The sequence below is a fragment of the Mytilus edulis genome, chromosome 8, assembly GCF_963676685.1.
Source record: "Mytilus edulis chromosome 8, xbMytEdul2.2, whole genome shotgun sequence".
NCBI classification, from domain to species: Eukaryota; Metazoa; Mollusca; class Bivalvia; order Mytilida; family Mytilidae; genus Mytilus; species Mytilus edulis.
In genome coordinates, this window is record NC_092351.1 from 32,718,851 (window position 1) to 32,745,947 (window position 27,097).

The following is a 27,097-nucleotide window of genomic DNA, read 5'->3' on the forward strand; positions in this document are numbered from 1 at the left end:
CACGTATAGACGTCAAGTAATTAAATAACTGTTGTGATAAGGGATATCTGAAAATCCTATACATTACATATGCAGTATGTGGGTTGAAAAAATGGCCTCAGTTTAAATTCCTTTAACATGTTAAAATTTGGCTTCTAATTTTGTAGCATTTTTGTACATATGAAAATAAGATTCCTCTATGATATACAAAGGAGGTTTAGAGATATCAGATTAGATTAAATTTGCCTTCATTTTTTTTATTCTCCTGTAGATATGAAGTTTGCTTATTTTTAGGAAATAAAAATATACAAAGTGCTTTTTTATGAGATCTACGTAAAACATTATAGTGTCTAGCTACTATATGCCTGGTGGTATTATTAGTTATCTTGGTGTAATCAGGGGTGTATCGAATTTACAACGGTGTAAAATATAATTCCGTACACACCCCTGATGACACCAAGATGAGGGGGGGGGGGTAGGAGGGGGTCCAATCCCGAAATCCCGAGCTTATTTTTTCTTAATCCCGATTTCCCGGGCCTAATTTGACCATATCCCGAAATCCCGATAAAATAACATGCTTTTTTGGCAAAAACATTGATAAATGATTGTATACTGATCTATACTTTTCAAACCAATCATTCAGTTTGTTGTGTAGATTACGATCATCCCAATATGGCGGACACAAATTTAGGGAATGCTGATGGCTGATTTCTCCACTTTTACAGCTTATTCTCAGATTTTGTATTATGTCAAGAAACATCTTATAAGCATAGCATTTGAAATATTTTTCGTTCATGATGGAAAAGCAACAAAAAGAATGAAAATTGAGATACAAAAATCACGATGATGATCGTAACTTTTTTTATTATTATCAACGATGATGGTAACTTTTATTCAAGATGTTCATAAATTTCTGTCCGAACGAAGCATTTTCCGATAAATAAAGCTGTCTGGTATGCGAACAATTGTACATTATCAGCACTATAAATTGTGCATGGTGTTTAGCAAAGTCAATCCAAAGGTGTTATCAAACCAGTTTGAGATATTATGAAAACAATTCCGATATCATTTCAACACCGATTATCTTACAGTCATGACAGTAGTTTAATTTTTATAGTGATCAAAAATTTGTTAAACGACAAGATATCTTTAAGTTCCGTCCAGATCTAGACACCCTACGATTTACAATAAATCGGAGCTCCTTTGCAACTTCCGTGTTGCCATGATTATCGACAAAACCATTATCCTCCTCATCGTCTCGATCATCTGTTTCATCATCTGTATCGTATTCTTCGTCCACTCTCTGGTCATTTGAGTCGTTCTCGTCGTTTTGCTGCCAATTGAATACAAGAGCGTTTCCTTCATAGTTCTTATCCGAATACATATTCAAAGGCAAAGTGCCACACTTGTACATAGTGGTTTCTTGTCGCACCGTCCTCTGTCTCACACATTTACCATGTGTTTTTGCCCAATCATATAAAAGTTTGGAGTCTTCTGGTGTTATGGATCGCGTGTCTGGCTTCTTTAATTTAGGTATGTCCTTCAAATTGATTGCGCTGTCAGGGAGAGGATAATAAGACGAGTCTTTAGTGAAGTAGTAAGCAGACCAGTTTGTTATTCTTTTTACACTTTCTGTGAAAATATTACCAAAATCCCGACAATACTGCAGTTTTGAGGGCAGATCTTGTTTGACATGACTCAAAGAATGTAAATTTTCAACAACTGTTGTTAAGCAAGATTTTAAATTAGGCTTATATGAAGGGTTTGTTGTTGAAGTGACATCAACTAAACTACTCATTGAAGAGTGCATCATTTGGACTGATTCCATCGTTTGCTGCGATATAGTTCCATCAGCACCATTGGTGTTTCTTTCTAAAGAATGGAGAGCTTTGACGTCGCTGATAGTTTTTGAAAGGAATTCAATACATTCTTTAATTTGAAGTATACTTTCAGCTGGTGTCTGTTGAGGTAACAAGTTTTTTTTTAGATTTTACACCGAATGCAAGGTACAGTTTGTTGGGACAACTCAAAAATAATGCAGTTCCTTCTAAACCTGTAATCAATTTTATAGCTCCATACTGAACATCACATACAAATAGATTCTTTTCGTTTTCAGCTGCAACTGCCACTGGCTGTCCAAAACTACAATGGGATGCCGATCCTAATAAACACCCATCCTCACCTGTTCCAGCTATAGTTGTGATATTTCCGGCTTTATACATCTTTACATGTCTTGATTTAAGGTCAGCAAAGGCTATTCCATCCATGTATGGGCAAATACCATGAACTTCACTGCAATCACGGGTATTGTTAGAGAAACACCTTGTTGTTAGTCCTTGGACGAGATCTAAGAAGACGACACCTCCTCCTCTGCCTTCTTCCCCTTTCCATGAAATATAGAGGAGATCTTTCTTCAAACACATGGACAAGATGTGATAACAATCATCATGATATTTCTTTATTTCTAATACATTCCCAGCAAACCCGATACCATCTTCTTTCAACTGTATTTGGTATATAGTCCTGTCTTGATCACTGCTACAGAACAACAAGTCGGTCGCTGCTGTTGCGAGAATGCATGGTTTAATTTTTTTATCAAGCTTGAGAAGTTCTTTAGAAGGTCTACTCTCCAGGACTTGGTCTAACTTGCATTGGATGCGCTTACGGATAGCTTCTGCTGTTCCTTCATCTGATATACCAAGCTTCATTGCAGTTTCCTGTAGCTGCTTCTTTGACTTTAGAGTTCATACCTGAGAACGGTAAAGCTCGGATGATGTTTTTGCGCTCAATATAGCTGTGTATTCTAGCTATATCACGTTCTTTTTGTTTTCTAGATTTCACATGAACTGGTGTACTTTGTCTGTCTTTTGTTGCTTTTGAAAAACACTTACTTGAGAAATGTCCGAATTTTCTACATGAAAAGCACCTTTGATTGACAGAATTACAAATATAATGTTTATGGAATTTACCGCATCTCCCACATGCTGGACTGTAACCTGACTGGACGTTCCATGGTCTCCATTGTGGTCTGAAGCTGTACTCCATCACTGAATATTGTTTACGCTACTTGTCTGGGGAACTCGCTTGGCTGCTTGAGGTCTCTGAATCGTGTGCTGAGCATAGAAGTCAGCACGCCGTCGTCGTCCACCAATTTGTCACCGGGGAAACTGGGTGACTTTTAGGTTGTGTAACAAGAGTCTGACTGAATGGCCTCTTGTTACTGAAACTGTGTGATGCACCTGATCACACAACGAACGATTGCTGTGAATAGCAATGAGAACTCTGAGACTGAAACTCTGGTGAAAACTAACTACTGAGACTCTGGAACTAGCGATGAATAAACCATTAATTCAGCATGGAATACTAATACTTTTATTACAGATGGACTGTGTTCAGTGTAAAGTCCTGAGTCCAAATCTTGCTTATTGAAATTATAAGCAAGTATTTATACACAATTGAAATGACAAGAATAGACATAACAAATAACAATTAATTTGAGTGATATTGTTCACTGACAAAGATTAAACTATTTTTAGAACTTGAAGAATAGATATTAAATGATAATCTGATTATGACAATTAAGAACATACATTATGAATAAGGTAAAATGTCACTAATTAGGTAACAGATTGAAACATGTCACTCAATCGGCGTTTTGCATTTGCGCCGATTTGCACTTCATTTGCGCCGATTTTTTCTTTCATTTGCGCCGATTTTTTTTTTCATTTGCGCCGATTTTTTTACAGGTAAATACAATTAAAATACAGGTAAAATACAGGTAAACTACAGAAAATATATAAGAATATGTCAATGAGACAACTTTTTATTTTTATTTTTCATTAAAGACCTCTTCCGCTAGCCAGTTGTACACATTTTATGAATTGTCAATCATAACATGTATACAACTGTTGTCCCCTGCTCACCACGGGGAGGTGGAAATAGGATTTCGAGCAGGATAAGTCAATTTAATAGCACTATATTAACATACTTTAAAATGAAGAAGTAAAATCACTCTGTTATCTTAAAATCACGAATTAAAATCCATAAAAACGGAAAACATTAAAATTATAAGTCTCTGTTCTTGCAGAGTATTTGTAGGCAACACATCTTATGTATTCCTTTCTTGTTATTTCGTCATTTCTGTATTTGCCATACTTGTCGATAACAAAGTCCATCTTTTCTTTGTCTGGCTTGCGTACAGATGCTGGCATGTCTAGAGTTCGCATCTTTACATATGTTACGGCCTGGATTTTTTTGATGACATCCATAAAAACATATATGTTGGGATGGTGAGAATACAATTGCTCGTTGTAATGAGAATGAAAAGATTCTGGACCGTTATTCGTCCTCTTGCAGTTCTTAACGGGTGCAGCTGCCCAGAATTGAGGTGGATAGCGTGACGTTGTGCATATATATGTACTTAGTAAACGTAAAGTAGATGTAAAAGTATAAACTTACCTGTAACTTACCTGTAAATCCAATTAGTAGAAAATATAAAATCGGCGCAAATGTCAAAATGAAATCGGCGCAAATGAAAGAATGCAAATTTTCAAAATCGGCGCAAATGTCATACGCCCCACTCAATGTCCAAACTAAGAATTAAATTGCATATCAAAGCATGTTGATTTTAAGTTCTGGATATGAAATGTAAATAGAAACGAAATTATAAAATAAAATGAATTATAAAACACAGAGAATTAAAGTCTAAAATATCACAATTGAGAATTTTGTATTAAAGTCCAAAATAATAAACGAAGCTGCTTTTCCCACTGTCACACCATGCTGATAAACAAAACATATACCAGACGCTATTGTAAGACTTTTACATTCAGAAAGCTCTGTTTTAAGGATAACGACGTTTACAGGATTATGAAGTCTTGCTTTGATAATCCTTGATTTTTTGGTCATTGGATTGAAATCAACGAATACTACATTACCAATTCCATCAGTGTCGAGAGCAACAGGATGAGGGTATAATGATGCAAAAATGCGTGATATTTAAAGATAAGATTTATAAATAAATTACAAGAAAAGCGTTGGTGAATATTGAAGAATTGCACAGAAGTTAAAGAGAATATTTGTCATTTAATTGTAAAATTAAATGACAGAAAAATAAACGTAAATAAAATAAATTAAAGAAAGTTTAACTTGTTTATAAAACAATTTCCTAAAAATATAAATGTTAAGTGTTTAATCTTTTAAGCATATTTGATAACGTTGTCTCAAAAATGTCCCCCAGCTAATTGATAAATGTGTCAGCTTCGAAGGCATAAAGATAATTGTATATACTTTTAAAATTAATAGACTTGAACAATTAAGATTAAGTAATTCTGCCTTTAACCGACAAAATCCATTGTTTATTAAAAGAGATCAGAGAAAGCTATTGTAATGAGTAACAAAATATTACGTGTCAAATTAAGTCCAGTCTGCTATATAAAGTCGTGCAAAACTATTTGGTTCACTAGACTGTGAACCAGAATAAAATGTAGTTAGCAGACTGGATTGTCTTTTAAAGGTCCCGTTGTCATGCCGAGTCCAAGCTAGTTCCCAAACAATGTAACATCTATGTGAGCAGTTCCCCGTAAAAAGAATCGATAAAACCATGAAAGAAAGACTACAACACGAATCACAAAGACGGGACCAAGTTCCCGCATAATATATTTTGGTGGAGGCGAAGTGGTAAAATCATCGGTACCTACAACAATGAACAACATGTAAAGATGGACTTCGGCACAGTTCGACAAATTACAACTTGCAGTCAACTGATGGACAACTAAAGAAAAGAACAGGACAACACAATAATATCAAGAGAAAACATGGCTGAACCACATGGTAATGTACATTTTAATTATTCTAACATTATAACACCTCCTATGTACAATGGTTCGGGTAACCCGTCAAATTGGTTATTATATTTTAGAAAATGGATAAAAATTAATTCAATAGCAAATGAAAATGCTTGTCATTACTTGCCGTTTTATTTGAAAGAATCAGCTAAAGTTTGGTTTGATGGTTTAAATGAAAATATTCAGAATAGTACACAAAATTTAGAAATTGGTTTAATTGAACGTTTTTCAAGAGATAAAGATGATATTGAATTAGATGTAAAACAAAAGGAAAACGAATCTGTTTTAGAATTTTTCGACAGACTAAGAATAATTGCAAAGGATTTAGAAATACCTGAAAATTTAGAATTCATCATGGGTAAAAAGGGATTACTTCCTAAATTAAATAATAGCATAACTTTGAGTAACCCGAAAAATCTGAATGAATTAAAGCAAGCGACACTAATAGCTGAAAAATGTGCTAACGTACGTAAAACAATAAAAGATTCTGATTGCTCAAATCTAAATGTAATAAAGCAAAATAAAGATCTAGATGAAATAACTGAAAAAATTAATACATTTAATTTGAAAATAAAAGAACAGATGTCACAGGTAAATGCATATAGAAATAGCAGAGTCAATAGGATGACTAAACAAAATTATGCTTGTAAATATTGTGGTATGTCATATTACCATAAAAACCATAAATGTAAAGCAAGAAATAAAGAATGCCTTAATTGTAAAAAAATAGGACATTTAGCAAGAGTTTATTTCACTAAATCTTATAGAAATGTGGTAAAAACTAAAAGCTTTAAAAGTAGACAGAAACCACACAAGAAGAAGAGAGAAAATATTTATATAAATTTAATGACTAATATTGAAGGAAATACTGTAAATGTTGATATATTAGGAATTAAAACAAAAGGATTGATTGACACAGGAGCTGCTGTATCCTGTATTTCAAGTTATTTATTCAATAAACTAGATAAAACTAAAATAAAAGTAAACTTGTTAAGGATTAACAATGTTTATGGTGTAGGCGGCGAAGGAATTTCTGTCAAAGGACAAGTAAATCTCCCAATGAAATTTGATAAAGAGCCAGTTGTGTACCAAAATTTTTACATAATTGATAAAATTCAACACTCTTTAATAATTGGAAATGACTTTTTGGAATATAATAAAGCTAACATTAATTATCCTACTAAAACATTAAACTTGTATGATGGAATTGCACAGATCGCACTCATAAGTACTAGACAAAATGAAGCTAAAACTTTAAAACACATCGAGCTTCCAGCTAGACAAATAAGCATTATTCCTGTTAAAATTCCTAAACAATTTGTAGGAAAGCAAATAATACTTGAACCTAGTCAGTCTTTGCAAAATAAAAGCATTGTAGGTGCTGCTTGTCTTGTGTCGTCTTCAACCCAGCAAGCAGTAATGCAAGTCATAAATCCAAATGAAGATAAAGTGGTGCTAAACAAAAATGAAATTGTTGCTTTAATATCAGAAATAAAACCTAACTCTATTCAAAATTGGTCTGATAAAACTGAAAAAGTTCATATAAATAACATTGAAAAGGGTCATAAAAACCAAAAACAAAAATTAAACATTGATCTTTCTGAAGCAGATTTGACAAATGAGCAAAAAGATAAATTAAGAAAATTTGTTGATAAAAATAGGAATGTATTTGCAACAGATTTGTCTGAAATTGGCATGACAGATGTACACTTTCATGAAATTGACACAGGGAACAACCCGCCTGTCAGTTTACCTCCACATAGAGCTGCACCGAATATTAGAACAGAGATTGAAAGACAAGTTGAAGAGATGTTGAAGTACAAAATTATTGAGCCTTCTAATTCTATTTGGCATAGCCCCGTTTGTCGCACTCGTAAGAAAGACAACAGTTGGCGATTTTGCGTTGATTATAGAAGGGTAAATGCTTTTACTTCCCCGATGCATGCTACGCTTGGAAACATGCATGATGTCTTTGATACTATGGGAGAAATGCAACCACAGATATTTAGTTCTATTGATTTATCTTCATCTTTTTGGCAGGTGCCTTTGCACCCAAATTCTAAACAAAAAGCAGCGTTTGTAACTCATTCTGGAATCTATGAATGGAATAGAATGCCGTATGGTCTACGTAATAGCAGTATAGCCTTTTCTCAGGTCATGTCACAAATATTAAGAGGATTGCACTGGAAGTATGTACTTGCATATATTGATGATATTTTGATTTTCAGTAAAACATTTGAAGAGCATCTGCTACATCTTGAAGAAGTTTTTGCTAGATTACGAAAAGCAAATTTTACTCTTAAGCCACAAAAATGTCACTTTGCTGTTAAGAAAGTCAATTATCTAGGTCATATTATTTCAAAAGACGGTGTCAAGGTAGATGAATCTAAAATTACTATAGTGAAAAACTATCCGAGGCCTAAAAATCAGACCGAGGTCAGACAGTTCTTAGGTCTGTGTAATTACTATAGACGCTTTGTTAAGGACTATGCTAAAATCACAGTTCCCTTGAATAATCTTTTACAGAAAGACAAAGAATATGTTTGGACTGATAAATGTCAAATCTCGTTTGAAAGTCTTCAACAGGCTTTGACAACTGCTCCTGTTTTGTCGTACCCAGATATGTCAAAACCATTTATTTTGACTTGCGATGCATCAGGCTCAGCCATTGGCTATATTCTAGGTCAGTTAGATGAAAATGGTAAAGAAAGAGTAATATCATACAGTGGTCGTGCTTTGAGAAATAATGAATTAAACTGGACTATTACTGAAAAAGAATGCTTAGCAGTTCTTGAAGGTATCACTAAAAACAAAGTTTATTTGTCTCATGCTAGATTCAAAGTGTACACTGATCATCAAGCTTTAGTTTGGTTACACAAATCAAAAGATACTAACTCTCGTCTAGGGAGATGGGCTCTTGAATTGCAAAATTATGATTTTGAAATTATTTACAAAGAAGGTAAAAAAAATACAAATGCGGATGCTTTGTCAAGAATTCCTTATAAAGAAATTAAAGATGAAATACACCCGAAATTGTCTGTAAACAGCTTATTGGAAAATAATATCAAAACTGAAATTAAGTTTGAGTATGCAAATGAAAAACCAATAATTGCAGCTATTGAAAATAATGAGGTTGGTCTGAATGATGTATCAGATATTTCAAAATTGCAAAGAGAATGTGATCAGTTAATCCCGTTGATAAAATACCTTGAAACGGGTGAGTTGCCCGAAAATCAAAAAGAGGCTCGCAACATATGTTATGAACGAGACCATTATAGATTAAGTCAATCAGGTGAGTTAATTCATTTACATAGGTCAAGAACAAAAGGGATACCTAAAGCTGAAAGCATGATTGAACAATTGGTTTTACCGAAATGTCTAAGACAAGATGCTTTGTTAGCATATCATGATCACAATGGTCATACAGGCATCAAACGCACATACGCTGGTATACATCTTAAATATTATTGGTCAGGTATGTATCAAGAGGTTTATAATTATGTGACGTCATGTGATAAATGTCAAAGGTCAAAACAACCAACACACCATCGTCCGGCACCATTGCTTCCTCTTCCTATTGAAGACACTTTGTCTAGATGGCACATGGACATTCTTACGTGTCTACCCAAAACAAAAGACGGATATCAACACTTATTGTTAGTAGTCGATAGTTTTTCTCGATGGCCCGAATGTTTCCCTCTTAAGACTCAAGAAGCTACCGAAATAGCTGAAGTATTATACAATGAGGTGTTTTCTAGATTTGGTGCGCCAAGAGCAATTGTATCTGACAGAGGAGCTAATTTTTGTAGTAAACTTATTCAGGCTCTATGTGAACTATTTGAAGTTCAAAGGTATCATACTAGTTCGTACCATCCGCAAACCAATTCAACATGTGAACGAATGAATCGAACGATCGCACAAACTTTACGTACATTAGTGGCGAAAGATCAGTCAAATTGGCATAAGTTAATCCCTAGCGTTATGATGGCTTTACGTATGTCCACAAATACTGAATCAACTGGTTATTCTCCATTTCAAATGTTGTTTGGTAAAGAAATGAACTTGCCATTTGATATTTCTGTTCAACCTAAAGATGGTATGAGTAAAACTGCTAAGAATCATCTCGAAACCCTTATTGATAGACTAAAAATTGTAAAAGATATTGCAAAAACTTCGGTAGAAAATTCACAAGAGAAAACTAAAAACAGGTATGATAAGAAAGCTGAAGCACCAAAATTCAGAGTTGGAGATTATGTCATGTTGCAATCTATGAAAGTACCAAAAGGTTTATCACCAAAATTACACCCAAAGTGGGATGGTCCATTTTATGTAATTAATGTTGGACAAAATAATACATGTAAGTTAAGACGATGTTCAGATCACAAATTGATTAAGTCTCGTATTCACACAAATAGAATGAAACCGTATATTGACCCAAGAGATTATAGGAATCTTCCTGAAATTCAAAGAAATGTTGTTGAAAATGACAGAGATAGAGTAGATGATATAGATGATGTTCAAAATGACAATATAGATAGAACACAAAATGATTCACAAATGCAACAAAATGATGAGACTAATGACGACGATAATGACTTCATAGCCGAAAAATTACTTGCCAAAAAGCGTAGGCAGGGCAAAAACTATTATAAGGTCAAATGGGTAGGTTATAAAAAGACTACCTGGGAACCTGAAGAAAACATAGGTGAAGGTCTATTGGTTGAGTTTTACACTAAGTTTACAAAATCAGGCACAAAGAGAAAAAGGCCAACTAGCTTACTTGTAAAACAGACAAATACATAAAGAAAAATTGAATGTTAGCCAATAAAGATAGTGTCTGAATAAATTTATAAGTCTTAATATTTGTCGGATTCAAGCTACCAATAATGCAATTTAGCTTTCTTTAGTGACCAAGTTACATCACAGAATTTAAGAGCTCTAAAATTTAGGCCACTGATATTGAATTAGGCCAAGTATGAACCATAAGAATTTTTATTGCTATTTCAGCAGTATTTAAAATTAGTGCTCAGCTGTTTCTAGACCAGCTACCGTGATTCATCTTGACTAGTTTGACTTCAACTTCAAAAATGTATATTCACAAAAACCTAGGTCGGTCGCATACTTAAGAACAATAAGCTGTTTTGTGGTAAACTTGCACTCCATAGCACAGATAACTTATATATAATAGAAATGAGAATAGAAAATCATTCAGTGTAAGATATAAGGAACATTGAAATACTGAAAATAAAATATTGTGAAGAAAGTAGCTAAAAGTTACAAGTAGTTATGCTGCCACCTGCAAAACAGGATAAGAGCTGATTTACGAGAACGATTATCACAAATATATATGAAATAAATTTCATGTTCACTTGAATACTTAAAACTTAAAAAAAAAAGGTTATTGTATAGCAGAAAATACGTATTGATGATGTACGTGTAAGCTTACTTATTATCTGATTCTATAATAATCTAACTGCGCTCGCAACTATTGTTTGAGTCAAGTAAGACAAAACTCGTTAAGTATCTACATATTTAATTGTTTACTTTACTTGTATGCCCTTTATCTTGACAATTGCCGTATACTTTTCTAGTAGTTAAACATTCGATGCAGTGCGATTTGCAGTTACCTTCGTATTGGAGAATGCTGTTTTTAGTCTTAACAGACTTTAAGCAGTGGAAACAGATCTGACAGGTCACAAGGGTGTCTGTAAATATCTGTTCCATAAATTCGCCCCTTTTCCCAGCCTTGGTAAGGAAGTTGACAGCCACCGGCATGCTTATTAAATTGCACAAGGAACTCATATAAAATACAGCTGCTTCGGAAACAATGTGAGATTTCAAATATTCCGGTTCTGGACTTTGATTGGACTTGACATAATCAAGATCATAATCATCATAATCATCACAAGCTCCAACTACTAATTTTGTTCTATCATCCACTTCAAATCCTGGTTTCAATGCAGTAACATCAAATGCCATACAAACTGGATAAACTTCTGCAATATTTGTATCGAGAATTGGCGTAACACTGCTATCTTCCTTTAAAAGCAAAACCAAAGTGTTTAGCAGTGCATCTATCACTCCACTAAAGGTTGTGTAACCACCTTTGTGGGCATGTCTTGATGGGCGACTAGGACCTCCAAGATTCATTTTATGGTTTGACGGATTGTTTATGTAACTTGAACCTTGATTTAAGTACATTGGTCCTCTGACAAAATTTGCTGTGCGCTTGCCTCCAAGATATTCAATACTGTTGTGAAACTCAATTACATCATGATCATAAGCGTGTCTAGGATTCAATAAGTTTTGTGTTACATCGAAATTATGCTTATAAAATATAGAATCCTTTGAAATGGTCCCCCTTTTCAATAGGTTGTTTAAAACGACACATAAAGGATCGGCCTGCTGAAACGAAATAGGGCAGAATGTAGTGTCACTGTCTTCATCATCTGTTGAAGCATTGCTAGAATCATCATGATCAGTGAAATTGTTTACGGACTTATCAGGGGAAGTATATATTTCCATATCTTTGTCAGGGTGTTCGTTCTCTGACCCTTCCTTGTCTAACATTATAAGCAAGTCTTTATCAATATCATCATTGAAGTTGATATCGTTATGTGAGGGATGGTTTCTGAAAAAAAATTAAAAGCCAACCTACTATATTTGTAGAAATTATTTCATGTTGCTACTAGGTACAATATTACTGTCTACCCTTCCGGGGAACCTGACTCACTCTTTCGTCTTATAGGGTTTGCATTCTCATGATTATTTTTTTCAAAATTTTGTTGTTTTGTGTTGTAATATGTTGTTCATTGATGCTCATTATGTTTTTCTTGGTTACACTCTAGGTGTTTTTGTTTTTAATTTGATATAGTGCTAAATAAGCAAGTGGAAGCAAAGAGTAATGTTCCATTCAACACCAGAGCCTACTTTTCCATTGTTGTTTATTTGGGACTCCTCTCGATTTTAACAATCAAAAGAACTATGTATAGAACGCATCGTTTTTCTTAAAGTGCTTTAGTAGTAATTCATTGTAGATGAAGAAGAGAAGATAGCAACAAATGCATGTGTTATTTCTTCTTTCTATCTTATTTCCTAAGGTTATGTCATACAGACAAAAATGATTGCTTTTCCAACTGGTATCGGTATGACATTTATATATGTATTAATGCACGAATGTACATAAATTAGGCTGTTAGTTTTCTCATTTGAATTGTTCTATAAATGTCATTTCGGCGCCTTTTATAGCTTTTTTTTATGCAGTTTGGCCTTCGCTCATTGTTGAAGGCCGTACGATGCCCTATAGTTGTTAATTTCTGTGTCATTTTGTCTCTTGTAGAGAGTTGTCTCATTGGCAATTCTACCAAATCTTCTTTTTATATATATGTGTAGTCAATTGTGTGTTCACAGTTGTTTGTAGAAAATCATTTTAATTTTGTACCTTTTTTTTCTTAAATAGGTTTTGGATTTCCAAATGTTTTAGTTATATGCACTACTGAAGATCATTTGATATGTAATCATATGTGAAACGCGCATCTGGTGCAGTACAATTGGTAATGTTGAAGATTATATTTAAAGTCAGCAGCACAAATTGATAACAAATAATTTGAAGAAAACAAATATCAAAACATTGTGAGTGTTGATGATACATAATGAGCATAAACTGTACATAGATGTTGGTTCTATTTCACAAAAAATATTCATAAATCACACAACATAATTGAACTTTTAATACTAAAAAATTATGTGTTCGGTTATTCAATTCGAAGTAAAATTTAATAAGTCCATTCGCAATCAGTGAAAACTTAGTCTCTTAGTCTTCTGTCTGTATAGTAAATGAATCCAAGATCATAACGAATTTGTTTTTTATGAAAAATTTCTTTACTCATTTTCAAACCGGACGGCAAAATTGAAAATTGAAACATTTTCAGTGTGACGTACTTTTTTCAACGTTGATGTTGCTGCACATTATCAAATATAATACTCTTAACTTTTATCTTAATTTTTGGGAAATTTTGATTTTTTTAATGTTTGATCTTTCTCTAAAATTCAGCGTGTAAAGCTTGTAGCAGTGTAAAAAAAGATTGCATGCGTCCGAATCGCTTTTCTGGATCTATCTAAATCAGGAACGCTCAAAAGCCGAATATTTGAAGAACAATCGAAAAAGTTGATATTAAAAAGGTCAAAGATGATCGTTCAAAATATACATTCAATGATTTTATCTGCCGACATGGTTGCAGATAGTAAAAAGTCGTATATTAAAGCAACAACATTTGAAATCAAATTTGAGAGAATACACGTGTATTGGGCCATTTTATTGCTAATGTTCAGTAGAAAATATATACATACTCAAACCTACCATATTATTTGGCCTATACTGCAAGTTGGTCAGTGTTTTTGAGAAATATTCATTTTGTATCAATTTTTCCCAGCTTACAACTGTTTGCCCTGGTTTTATTTTATACATTAACTTTTAAGTAACAGTAACTGTTCATTTCATCATGATCATTAAGTTTCGTTTCGTGTCGCTTTTATTCCGTTTCTCACTTTACATGTACCCCTCTTTTCACCCGTATCCTATTTTATCCCATCGAACTAGAGATAAAAGACACAACAGATACAGTTAAGTCTTCCTCTTAACTTGAATTACATCTAGAAATTGACAATGAGGGTCGATTGCAAACATATCTTTATGACAACAGAGGTCTAAATTGTGAAGTTTCCATTTCTATGTAGCAACATCACTGCAGCGCCTGCATACGGAGTATATATCTCCCAATTGGTACGATATTCCCGGGCCTGTATTTCATATCATAATTGACTTGATATAGGGTTGCTGCTCACAAGGAAGCTTTTAACGCAAGAGTTCCAAATGGTAAAGTTAAAATCATCCCTTCCGCGTAAATTTTACGGACCCCATCACGAGTTGTTGACCATTATCGTTTCACAGATGATATCGGATATGTTCCTTATGTCGTAACTACAATCCATTTCCTATTTCACCACTAATTTGGGGCGCATTACATTTGCGCCAAAATATATCAAGTTTATTTGCGCTATTTCACAGGTAATACAGGCAAGATATATATTTCTCCTCCATGGATAATTGTTCATACTCATTTCTAATACAAAACTGAGGTTTAGAATTATAAAGTGTTCAAATGTTTGAGGTGTATAGATGGACATTGTAAGTTCAGAGACAAACAGAGGAAATAAGTTTGTATTTTTTTTTATGATCACACATACAGTACATAATAGCTTTATACCATATGCATCATAATAAAAAAACGTTTAGGTGTACCATAAAACTTGCAAAGCAAGAATAAAACTGATACGGTCAGAATTATAACTTTACCTTAGTGTATAATGCTATTAGTTAGAACTGTCTCGCAATTTTACTTCTTTTCAAATATGTTCAATGTAACAGAACTGTGTTTCAACGAAGTTTTAACATACTTTGTATGGTTTTATGATGACTGATTTCTAATGATTGTGTTTTATCATACAAACAAAAACTGTCTTTATCATTAAAATTCTTTTTTTGAAAAAAAAATCTATTTGTTATATACTAATTACCTGTATTTACCTGTATTATTCAGTGGCGCAAATGAAATATGGCTTGTGGCGCAAATGAAAGATTTTTGTTTTGCGCAAGTGAAATGTCAATTGGCGCAAAAGCAAAGCATTGCTAATTTGACCTACCGATTTAAACTATTTACCGGGTTTGTATTCATGACGGGTGCCACATATGGTGCAGGATCTGCTTACCTTTCCGGTGAACCTGAGATCACCCCAGTTTTTGGTGGGGTTCGTGTTGCATAGTCTTTAGTTTTCTATTGTTGTGTCTTGTGTACTATTGTTTGTATAGGTTTTTTTTTTGTTTTTTTAGCCATGCCGGCCGGGCGATGTCAATATTTTTTTATATCAGGCTATGAGTTTGACTGTCCCTCTAGTATCTTTCGCCCCTCTTTGATCCTCTTCAAGTTGATATTTGTTAATCATTCTCATTAAATCTTAAGAGTTTCAGTTCATAAATATTCTGTGAATTAACTGTAAATAGTTGTAAAAACATCACCTTTCTAATTGTCTAATAAGACACAGAGAATAAATTAATGTCAAATTATCTTTAAAGATATAAAGGCGAATTCCTAAAGATCAAAGACCAAAATCTTGTCTTTTTTCATTTTGTAAATTATCTAAAAAGCGATTTATCTAAAAAGTGAATAGGTGAACTAATCTGTAAATATTATATTAAATATTGATCAGTAAACCAAAAATGAAAAAATATATGAAAAAAAGCTGCTTAAAGTAAAAATCATAATTTTTCCTTTAAATGTATATTAAAAGACTTAAACTGTAAACTTCCTATGTAAAAGTAAAAATAAAACCTGTAAACCTCCTTTATAAAAACACATAAAGACTTAAAAAATGTATATAGTGTATATAATGTTGTTGTGTTACGATTGTTTATTTATTCTTCAATTATTTTTTTGGTGGTGGAACTGTTCGATATACAAAGTATGGTTACCCTATAAAGGGTGTAAAGATCCAGAGAAGAAGAAGTTAATAAAAAAAGCGAAATAATCAAAGTTTAGTACTTTCACAGTTTGATCAAATACTATATAAACTATCAAATTTCAAAACCATAATTTATGAAATTTAAAAAAAATTTGAATATGATATTTTAAAACTTTGATGAAAATCCAAATATTTAAGATTTGTAAACTTTTTAACATTTTTAATTGATGCACGGACCGTTTTTCCCATGAAACTTGAATGGTATCCGCGGACGTCGCTGAAAACACTTACGTCAATTAGCTTTATTCGCAATACACCATTGGCGATCCGCTTCTACAAAAAGAAATATTATACAACCCAATGAAATAAGGCGAAACATATCATGCGCTTAGTGTAATCACATGATTGAACGTCATCGCCATCTTGCAAAGAACAGAGACGAAATAGCCGGAAAAAAGGGATTTATTTAAGTTTACATCTGAACAAAAACATTCAACAGCATGTCATCAGAACCAATTTACACCCCTTTCTTCGGAGCCATGGGAGCAACTGCTGCAATTTCCTTCAGTGGTGAGTTTAAAGGGTTATGAATAAATTTTGACCAGTCACTTGAAAAAAAAATTGATTATGTTTGTCACAATGTCAGATTCACTTTTAATACGTAATAATTTTCCCTAGAAATATATAACTGCATATGAATCGTATAAGTTGAGCAGGCAGACAAGGTGGTGTAATTTTTTAATTTTGTGGTCGAATGATGGTATCACTAGTACAGACACTGGCCAGTCAACACTTGACGCCAATCAACAGGTTGGGCTCAAGTCATGAAACATGGGGTGGTCCCAGGTTTGTGGGATAAACACGTTTTTCTGGGATAAAAAAACCCCACAAAACTGGGGAAAAAAACTTCGTTCATAGTTTTCACATAAACTGTGAAAAAGCGCACCATGTCAGCTGTTGCGGTAATTTTTATCCAACATGAACTTTTGTTTACGTTAAGTTGTTTGCCATTGCTCTATTTATTCTTTTGTGTAAGTCTCAGGACAAATGGGCTTCATAACCGGAAGTGTAAAAATCAAGTCATTTATCAATAATATCATATCATGCATATCATCTCTTTACTTTCTAGACAAATTGTCTTTCTCACTAACTTTGTCGACTAACATTACTCCATCTTGAACAACAATGCATGAGCAGTATGAAACAAAGCTTTCTATTGGTTGATTAATCTTTTGACTTTTGTTAAATTCTATGGAGGGCATAATTAACAAAACAATACCAAAAACTGTTTTTCATTTTGTATCGGAGATGCTGAAATTATATCCCAGAAAAATGTGTTTATACCACAAACCTGGGACCACCCCATGTTTCATGACTTGAGCCCAACCTGATCAAGGGTCAGTGGCTTTTTCAGGGCACTCAGGCTTCCTCCACAAATAAAAAAGGCTGCCACAAAATAGCACTACAGCACTGCCTCAGCACAAAAATCAAATATATAATATTGATAGTTAGCTTGACATAAATTTTAATGGAATGCTAGTAATAAATTCACAATCATGACAATTGGCCACAAGTTTTGTGGAATTTTTAAAGTAACCCTAGCATGTCTTACCATCAAAAAGGAAGTGATTGATGTTTTTAGGTTAAAAAAAATATCTTTTCCACGTAGTGTAGCACCAAACCATGAAAACATTCAGGGACTTTGTTAAATATCAGTATTTTCCCTGTATTGTATCAACTTTAAAGTTGACTCAGGACTCCTCAAGTACAAAACATAAAATATGGGCACACTAAAATAAGAACTACAATGTATATATCATCATGATCATGTATATTGAATGTTTTTTGCAGTTAAGCATGTTATATAAGGCCTCCCCCCCCAAAAAAAAATACACATGTTTCTGCTAACCCTATAGCTACATGTACATGTACTTACCAGGTACAAATGTACCCTAATTTTAAGTGCCTAGCCAAACACTTTTTTATGGCATTTAAAGTCGGACTGCAGCTGATGCCCTATAGCTAGTAGTAACCAGAATAATATAAAGATAAATTTGACATTTGTACCTACTCTATTTTTATGCCCCACCTAGGATAGTAGAGGGGCATTATGTTTTCTGGTCTGTGCATCCATTCGTTTGTCCGTCCTTTGGTTCGTTCATCCGTCTGTCCTGCTTAAGGTTAATGTTTTTGGTCAAGGTAGTTTTTGATGAAGTTGAAGTCCAATTGACTTCAAACTTAGTACACATGTTCCCTATGATATGATCTTTGTAATTTTAATGCCAAATTAGAGTTTTTACCCCAATGTCACAGTCCACTGAACATTTCCCTTTATAATGAGCAAAATTGAAGTACTGTATTACCATGATTACAAGTATGTATTAAGTTGAACTAAATATATAGTACATTTAGTACAACTGGTCTGGTTTGACTACAGTAATTTCTAGCCAGCCAGTCAACACTGAGCAGTGAGGTTGTGAGTTCAATCTCACTCGTGTTGGTGCGATCAACTCTATTAATATTGCCAATTTTCCTACTAAAAGTCTGGTTTTCTCTGGGGACTGGCACCTCACCAAATAAAAACCTACCACCAGGAAATAGCACATTAGTGTCCAATGTGGTGTTATACTTATACACCAATCAATCAATAAAAAACTGTACTGTATTTATACGCCTGTCAAAATTGACGTATTATAACTTTCATGTATACAAATGTAGTCCGTCTGTCTGTCCGGCATAAACATGTCGCACCGTAACTTGAGAATCACTTATCCAATTTCATGAAACTTAACATAGTTGTTTCTTATGATAGTCAAATGATCTATATACATGATTTACATGTACTTTTTGGCGAAAATAAGATTTAAACTTTTTGAGATAAGGCACTTTATAACTAAAACAGGGGGGTGTTTTTATAAGACCCCAAAAAAAAATTGCATTTGTATATTGGTATAACATCGACGTCAGTGTCGTCAGAAGACACTTAGTTACCAGACCATAACTTAAGTTAAAGTGAATGGATCTCTATGAAATTTAAACACAAGGTTTGAAACCACTTAAAGAAGGTTTGGATTGATTTTGGGGGTTATTGTCCTAATAATTTAGGAACTAGGGTCTAAAAGGGGTCAAAATAAGTATTTTTCTAGTTTCCAGACAATAACTTGTTTTCACATGTCCTGCCATATCTTAAAATGGATTTATAATTATTGCTTATAACGTTAAAAACTTCTTTGTTATATTAATCTAAAGATCTGTATACTTTTTGGTGATGATTCAAAATTTTATTTTAGAGTTATTGATTTTTTTTGTAAAAAAAAGAGGGGTTTTCACATGTCGTACCGTATCTCAGAAACTATTTATAAAACTTCACACACAAGAAGAAGGGTGTATCATGCGCTCATGGCCCAGTTGTTCTTTCAATATAAACATACAGGAAATAGATTTTTTTTTAATCCATATAATCTTATTCATCATGTACATTGTACATGTACATGTTTGTCCTTATCATTTTTAATGGAATTTTAATTCAAATGGCTTCTGAAACATTTTTATTTGCAAGAAATTTATTATATATATTTTTTTGAATTCCTTGCCAGCCCCTCAACCACCCTCTGAAAAAACAACAATAAAACGATAAAAAAATTGTAGCTGTTGTTTCAAATTTGTGTTGTGCATGCCCTGCAAATAGTTATATTTTCAACTAGATTTGAGATGGCAAAAATTATATACCAATGTTTTAGATATTGACATTAGTTTCCTGCTTATAAGTGAAACTTTCCCCGATACTCCAAAAGAGGAATGCATCCATTCATATATAGAGTATTGGTAAAAATGCTTGTTAGCATTGATTTGCTGACACTGGCCTCCCACAATTGATTTGTCTCCTTGGTAACTACATTTTTCCCACTGAATGAAGAGATGTATTTGGTTATTGATTGTAAGGGGAGAATCAATATTTGGAATCACCCACTAATTATTACTACTGTTACTGGCCTGTTCCATTTAAGTACATTCCATCAAAACCAAAATTCACAGTAAAACAAGTCATTGATTCAATTTTCATTTGCATTTGTGATCAAAATAAAGCAGTGTTTTAAAGTATTGACATTTTCTGAAAAATATTCATCATTAATTGGACAGGTATTTTGTAAAATTGCTAAATGTAGTTTGTTAATGAAGGCCCAGCTGGGAGTTAAAAAAATCTGATAAAAAAATCAAAAATACAAACAGATCTCCATTACAAAAAAATAAGCTGGAAAATAATTTTAACTGGATAAATTAAACATTGGAGAAAATAAAGAAATGTGAACTGAAGACTAAGCAGTAAGGAACCATAGATATCATCATGTTCATTAATAAAATATTGTTAATCAATGAAATAAAAAAAATCCTGATTTGTGTCTGGTAGTGTGAAATCCAATATAAATAGAAAACCAGCATGACCATGATGACCAGAAATAACTCTGACATTGATTTTTTTATAATTTAATTTAAACAAGTTCATTAATTCTCCAAGGTCAATCAGTTATCCTTGATTGTATTTCTACATTCAAAGATTTACATCAATGATCGTGTTCAAGACAGTGTTCCAGCTAGGCCGTTTTCAGAGGGCGCGGCGCCCGCCCTTTTCCGAGTGGCGCCCTGTGCCCTTTTTACAGTTTCCAGGGCGCCCTGCCTTTTTTGAAGATTGATTGCATATTAATTTGCGTATTGATATGATACGCTAATTACTAAATTTTACCTGGGGAAAAGATTATGACTTTGTTTACCACCCCAAGCTAATCAATGGTTACAACTGGTGTCATAATCTGTTGTTATAGGTAATCCGTTGATTGGATGGGTCATTATGATCATCAACATTAATTCGTTCAAATAGAATCGGTCAGTCGGCAATTATCTTTGAAGAAATGTGCATACAACAACTTGGGCACAATTTGCGATGTTTACCGTAGTTTCATGGAAGAAACGTAATGACAGAAAGTTGGAAAACCATTATAAACTCGTTGAAGACATTGTTTTACTTGTTTTCTGTAAAATAAACAGAAAATTCAGACGTATTTGTCATTGACTGCCTTCATTTTTGATACGAAAATAACAAAATCATCCGCCATATTGTGATCATATTTACATCATATTTACATTTACGTACTGTTTATAATCCTCCAAAGAAGGAGCACACCCGAATAAAGAAAGATAACTCAATCTGATTTTTTTCCTAGCATTAAGTAGTTAACCCATTTACATATTCTAAAATGTGTCTCCATACTTCTTGCTTAAGAATATATATGTTTAGGTATTTATTTTGAGTTATGGGAAAAGTTAAAGAGGGTCTTAGTAGCAGTGTTGGTAGGGTGCCTTGGTCATCTTTTTCTGTAGTCTTTATTTTTGATACTATTTTTCACTGTTGCTTTATATCCTAAAATTGTGAATTTACTGAGCACAGCTGTTTTGTGCTGTATTGCCATCAAGCACAGCAGGGGTAGAAAGGTGAAACTGGTAAAATGTGGTAGACCATAGAAACAGTATGAAACAGATCTCCTTTCAAAACATACTGCATATAAAGTTCAACTGTTCCAAGCAATGATAAAAAAACTTGTGTGACAAGCTGCTTGACAAGTTTTTCAGCCTTAAAAGTAGAAAGATAGAGTTCTATATGGGCTAAAGATGTTGTTCTTGTATAACCTGTGATTCAACGAATAAACACAAATGTTTGATTAACATCTTTTATTAAAATATGCCCTTTTCATATTATCATATCGCGCGTTAAATGCCCTTTTTCAGGATTGGCACCCTGCCCTTTTGAAAACCTAGCTGGAACACTGCAAGAGTATAACCAAAACAATTGTATAGGAATGCTATTTAATTTCAGCAAAATTAGGATAGACTTGTGTTTAGACTCAAATTAGAGTTACCTTTTTGACCCCATTTTTCACTCCTCAAAAGAACTGCCCATAATTTTAATGCTGCCTTAGTATTGAATCCTGACATTTTCCCACACCAACTTTTTGGCAACATTTTGAGTAATTTCATAAACTGAGACTAAAATAAAAAAAAAAAATCTTTTGATATTAAATATTTTATTCCTCACTTTATTCAAAATGTTCATTTATTAATTGTTTCACAGTTATTGATTTTGATATACAATCAGTACATATTATCTGTTACAATCTAAACTGGCAACACCTTTTACTATAGCAAAGGGGAGGTAGCAATTGCTATTCAAGGGAAGCAATCCTGTCACACCACAATGATGAATCAAAGCAAATATTTATTTATACAAGAATTAAGGCATACAGAGTGTTGTTGCAACAATAACTACATTTACACAAGCGCTTCTTTGCCAGTAGCACTACAGTATTACTAGTTGAATTGTCACCTTACTGTTTGCAAATATTGCAAACATTGTGACTATCCTTTTGAACTTTATAACCATAGTAACATGCTTTTGATTTTCTATTATTTTAGCCCTAGGAGCTGCCTATGGAACAGCAAAATCTGGAACTGGAATTGCTGCCATGTCAGTGATGAGACCTGAGTTGATTATGAAGTCTGTCATCCCAGTTGTCATGGCTGGTATTTTGGCTATTTATGGACTGGTCGTGGCTGCTTTGATTGCTAACAGTATTGACAAAAGTTACACATTATTCAAGTAAGTATTCAGAAATATATATATCAGGAGATATCAAAGCACCAACTTATTTCACACAAGAGAAAAACAAATCAGGAAACTTATTCTCTAATTAATTTTGTAAATCAATTATGTAGATGTGATGATTGTCAAGTTAAAAAACCCATATAATACTGATTTTTGTATGACAGACAAACATTTCTGAAATTATTGTACACAATGCTTATTACCTCAAAACACAGATGAATTTTAAAATTAAATGGCATTACTGTAGTGTAATTGTCGTCAGTTATGCTCCTTTGTAAATGGAAGAATTAATAATTCTTTTCCATTCTCTAATTTTAGTTTACCTCAACCAAATGTCATGAAACTTGCACGACTTGTACACAATGAATATAATCACAAAATGGTCTTAACTACTGGTTCTTGAATCCTACATCTGTATGTGGAAGTTAACTTGTGCATATTTACGACTTGGCCAGACAACTGTGACCCATAGACACATTCTCCATGTATTTTATAATGATATGAAAATGTATACATTTAAAATATTATTGTGTTATTGCAGGAGTTTCTGTCATCTTGGTGCTGGTTTAAGTGTAGGTTTGAGTGGTCTAGCTGCAGGATTTGCTATTGGTATTGTTGGTGACGCAGGAGTAAGAGGAACGGCGCAACAACCAAGATTATTTGTAGGAATGATTTTAATCCTTATTTTTGCTGAAGTACTGGGTCTCTATGGACTTATTGTAGCTCTAATTCTGGCCACACGACAAGGATAGTTATATATTTAATTTTCTCTCTAATGTTAACTTCTAAATGTTTCACACAAAAATTTGAGGTGAATTCACCATGACAACCTCAGATTTTTGTGTTATTAATAGGTCGTTTTTGTTTGTATGTAAAGAAAAAGTGGAATAAATTGCAACACTGTATGAGTTGTATGAATGGAAATGTACATCGCCAAAGATAACATATGCTGGTCATCAGGGTTGAATAAGAGACAGTTTGACATACACATACATTTATACTAGTTGTCATTTGTTTTGCCTGCTTAAAATGGATTGGTTGTAAGAATCCTACATAGCTCAAACACACACAAAACAGTGCTAGATGGATTTCACAGCAATTTCTGCTGTTTTAATGACCCAATACAAACAAATTAGTTCAATGTTAGATTTAAGACAAAAAATTACTAGGTGAACATATGTTTTGATTAAAATATTTCATTCCAAGATTCATCAATAAAATTAAATGTATTAATTGAACCTCATTGACCTATTATATCATTTAATGCAAGAACATTTGAAATCCATTCACTGAAACAATCTTTGTTTATGTGAAATACATATATATATAGAGTATTGTCTGGATAAAGTCTACATTGTTTAGCTTTTCATGACAAAATTTGTCCTTGAGTATGGGGTCATCAGAAATTTTTTAATTAAAAATGTCTCGAATATTTTTAGCAGTAAATAAGTCTTATGACATTCCAAGCAATGCATTATTTTAAATAATCAGGATTTTTTTTGTGCATATGTTATTGTACATGACTGTTAGAACAAGTTCATTTTAGATGTAAATATATCATGTTTTGTTCTCATTTATGACATTTTGTTAATTTTCTGCAATTACAGGTAAAAATGTGATACTGATTTTTTGTGTTAAATAGTTGTTATACAGGGAAAAAATTAGCAATTCTTTGTTTTTTTCAACAACAAAAAAGTTGCCAATAATTTCTTTTTTCTCATCTATTAAAAGAATGATCTGTTAGGAAGTCCCATAAAATGGTTATATGCCAAAAGGGACAACAATAAGGAAAGATATGTCAATTAAAATAAAATCATTTGCTAGTTATAGAGGTATTGAATATTACCAATGTATTCAGGTAAATGGACAAATCAAGATCAAGATATTGAGAACTATTATTTGATTCTTTTTATTTTTTTATTTTCTCCTGTCTCTTGGATATTTATATGTAATTTATTTAAAATTATTTTTACAGAAATTATGATTTATAAACTGTGATTAAAGGAAAATTATATGTAGTGTGTGCCAGTAAAGTATTTATTGATCTGGGGGTAAACAGTTCGTCAAGGATTAGATTTGTTCCTCTAAATTTTATGTCGAAATGAATTTTAAAGTGGAAAAATTACCAAAACAATTGTAAAAAATCCATGTTGAACTACATAAATGTATATCAAAAAAGCTGAATGGATTAGAAAACAAACAAAGCAGTAAATTTAATTGGAGTTTAATGAACTTTCATTTAAGAAAAACATACTCAAAAAACTAAATTTGGAAAAACAAGGGGAAATAATCCACTTTATAAATCTTCAATTTTCTTGTCGTTTAGTACATAATAATCAGATGAATGTATTGTCGGGATAGATAGAGATATTATGTAATTACCTGTTATACCTGTTTGATAAAAACCTGTTTTTACAGGTATAAACAATGTACAATAAAATAAATCGAAATAACCATTTTGATTTTGTGTTGCAACTCCAAGAGCAAGATATGAAGAAATACTGCCACTGTGGTGCAGATAGCCACCAAAACCATCCTGTAGCCAGCATTTAGCTTGATGAAGGATATAAATTGTTGTAGAATTTTCCCAAACAAATTTTATGACATGGAAATTTAGGCAAGTTATCAAAAGTCTTAGGTTGCGGATACCATGGTGACATGACAATTTTTTAGCCCTCCCCCTTTTTTTTCCAAAGTCCTTAATTTTTTGTTACTGTTTTTTTGTATACTATGAACATACATATACTAAAGATAAAGTGTATTTGCTGTTTACTACCAATTCCAAGTTTACTTACTATCCAAGGCAGTCACTGATATATTATATAGAGAAGCAAATACACTTTGTTCATAGCATAAGTACGACCAAAGGATACAGAAAAACTTGAAAATAATTGTCCTGTCCCCAAGTACATGTACAAGAAATTTTTTAAAACAGCACTAAATGGAAGTCTTGTCTATGACTTAAAAGTCCGTCTGAGGACGGAAACAATATCTGGACATCATTAATTTTGTTTCCCTCCCAAAATAACCCAAACTGAGTAGTCATAAACAAGGATGACAAATGCGACTATGTATGGTACCTATAGAACACAGAGTCATAATAACCAATTTATTATGGAAGGAAGAGAAGCGACACAAAATGAGGTCTTCTCATTTAATAGTATAGATTTATTGTTATGTATAGAAGTATAGTTTATTTATGAAATATATGAATAGGAATATTTGGTGCTAAACTTTTTTAATTATGTATACATTCATAATTGACTTTTGTCATGCATGTCCCAGATTTTAAAAACTTCCCTTCCTACCATGACATTCCTTTTAACAGAATAGACTACCAAAAGTGAAGCATCAGTCATTGTCAATCATATAAAAAGAAGATGTGGTATGATTGCAAATGAGACAACTCTCCACTCAGATAGTCCATACCGCATAGTCAGCTATAAAAGGCCCAAAAATCACAAATGTGAAACAATAAAAGCAAAAGAGAAAACTAACGGCCTTATTTATGTACATAAACATGAAGGAAAAACAAATCTGTTACACAGCATCAAACAACAACCACTGAGTTACAGGCTACTGACTAGAGAGACGGGCATATACATACAGAATGTGGTGGGGTTAAACATGTTAGCAGAGTCTCAACCCTCCCTCTAACCTGGGACAGTGGTGTAACAGTACAAAATAAGAATGAACTATAAAAATCAGTTGAAAAAGGCTTAAATCATAAGATGGATACAAATAGAAATTCATATAGCAAGAACACAGAGTGGACGTGTCGGGGTACTTAAAATAAAAAAACTAAAAGACACCAAGTGCAGATCTGAGAGTACTAGCAGTTACTGACAGCTAATTACTCATAAGGCATCTGTATACAGGATAAGTATTACCAGGTTCTTCTTTGTTCTAAAATAAAAGCTTTTTCCGTAAGTGTATGGATTTTTCTGAACTTGTACCAAAAGGTTCTATTCCAAAACAGGAAGGTTAGGATTGATTTTGAGGGTAATTGCCCAAACTATAGAAATGGGGGTAAAAACAACACTTTTTTTCATACTTTGTACAAATTACTTATTTCTTGACCAATTTCAATGGGGTTTTA

At 33.0% G+C, this 27,097-nt stretch overlaps 1 protein-coding gene across 1 annotated transcript; it reads left to right on the forward strand.

Moving 5' to 3' along the window:
* Nucleotides 1–16,693: 16,693 nt before the first annotated feature.
* LOC139486742 (V-type proton ATPase 16 kDa proteolipid subunit c-like) lies at nucleotides 16,694–25,454 on the forward strand. Its single transcript, XM_071271674.1, has 3 exons — nucleotides 16,694–16,913; nucleotides 22,809–22,992; nucleotides 23,540–25,454. Exons 1-3 carry the CDS (start codon nucleotides 16,844–16,846, stop codon nucleotides 23,748–23,750), a joined length of 465 nt encoding a protein of 154 aa, XP_071127775.1. The 5' UTR covers nucleotides 16,694–16,843; the 3' UTR covers nucleotides 23,751–25,454.
* Nucleotides 25,455–27,097: the final 1,643 nt, after the last annotated feature.

Excerpts from the sequence above, each read along its gene's own strand:
- LOC139486742 (XM_071271674.1), top strand. The coding sequence starts at position 16,844 with ATGTCATCAGAACCAATTTACACCCCTTTCTTCGGAGCCATGGGAGCA. Across the intron at positions 16,914-22,808 it reads TGCTGCAATTTCCTTCAGTG|CCCTAGGAGCTGCCTATGGA; the intron begins GTGAGTTTAAAG and ends CTATTATTTTAG. Across the intron at positions 22,993-23,539 it reads AAAAGTTACACATTATTCAA|GAGTTTCTGTCATCTTGGTG; the intron begins GTAAGTATTCAG and ends GTGTTATTGCAG.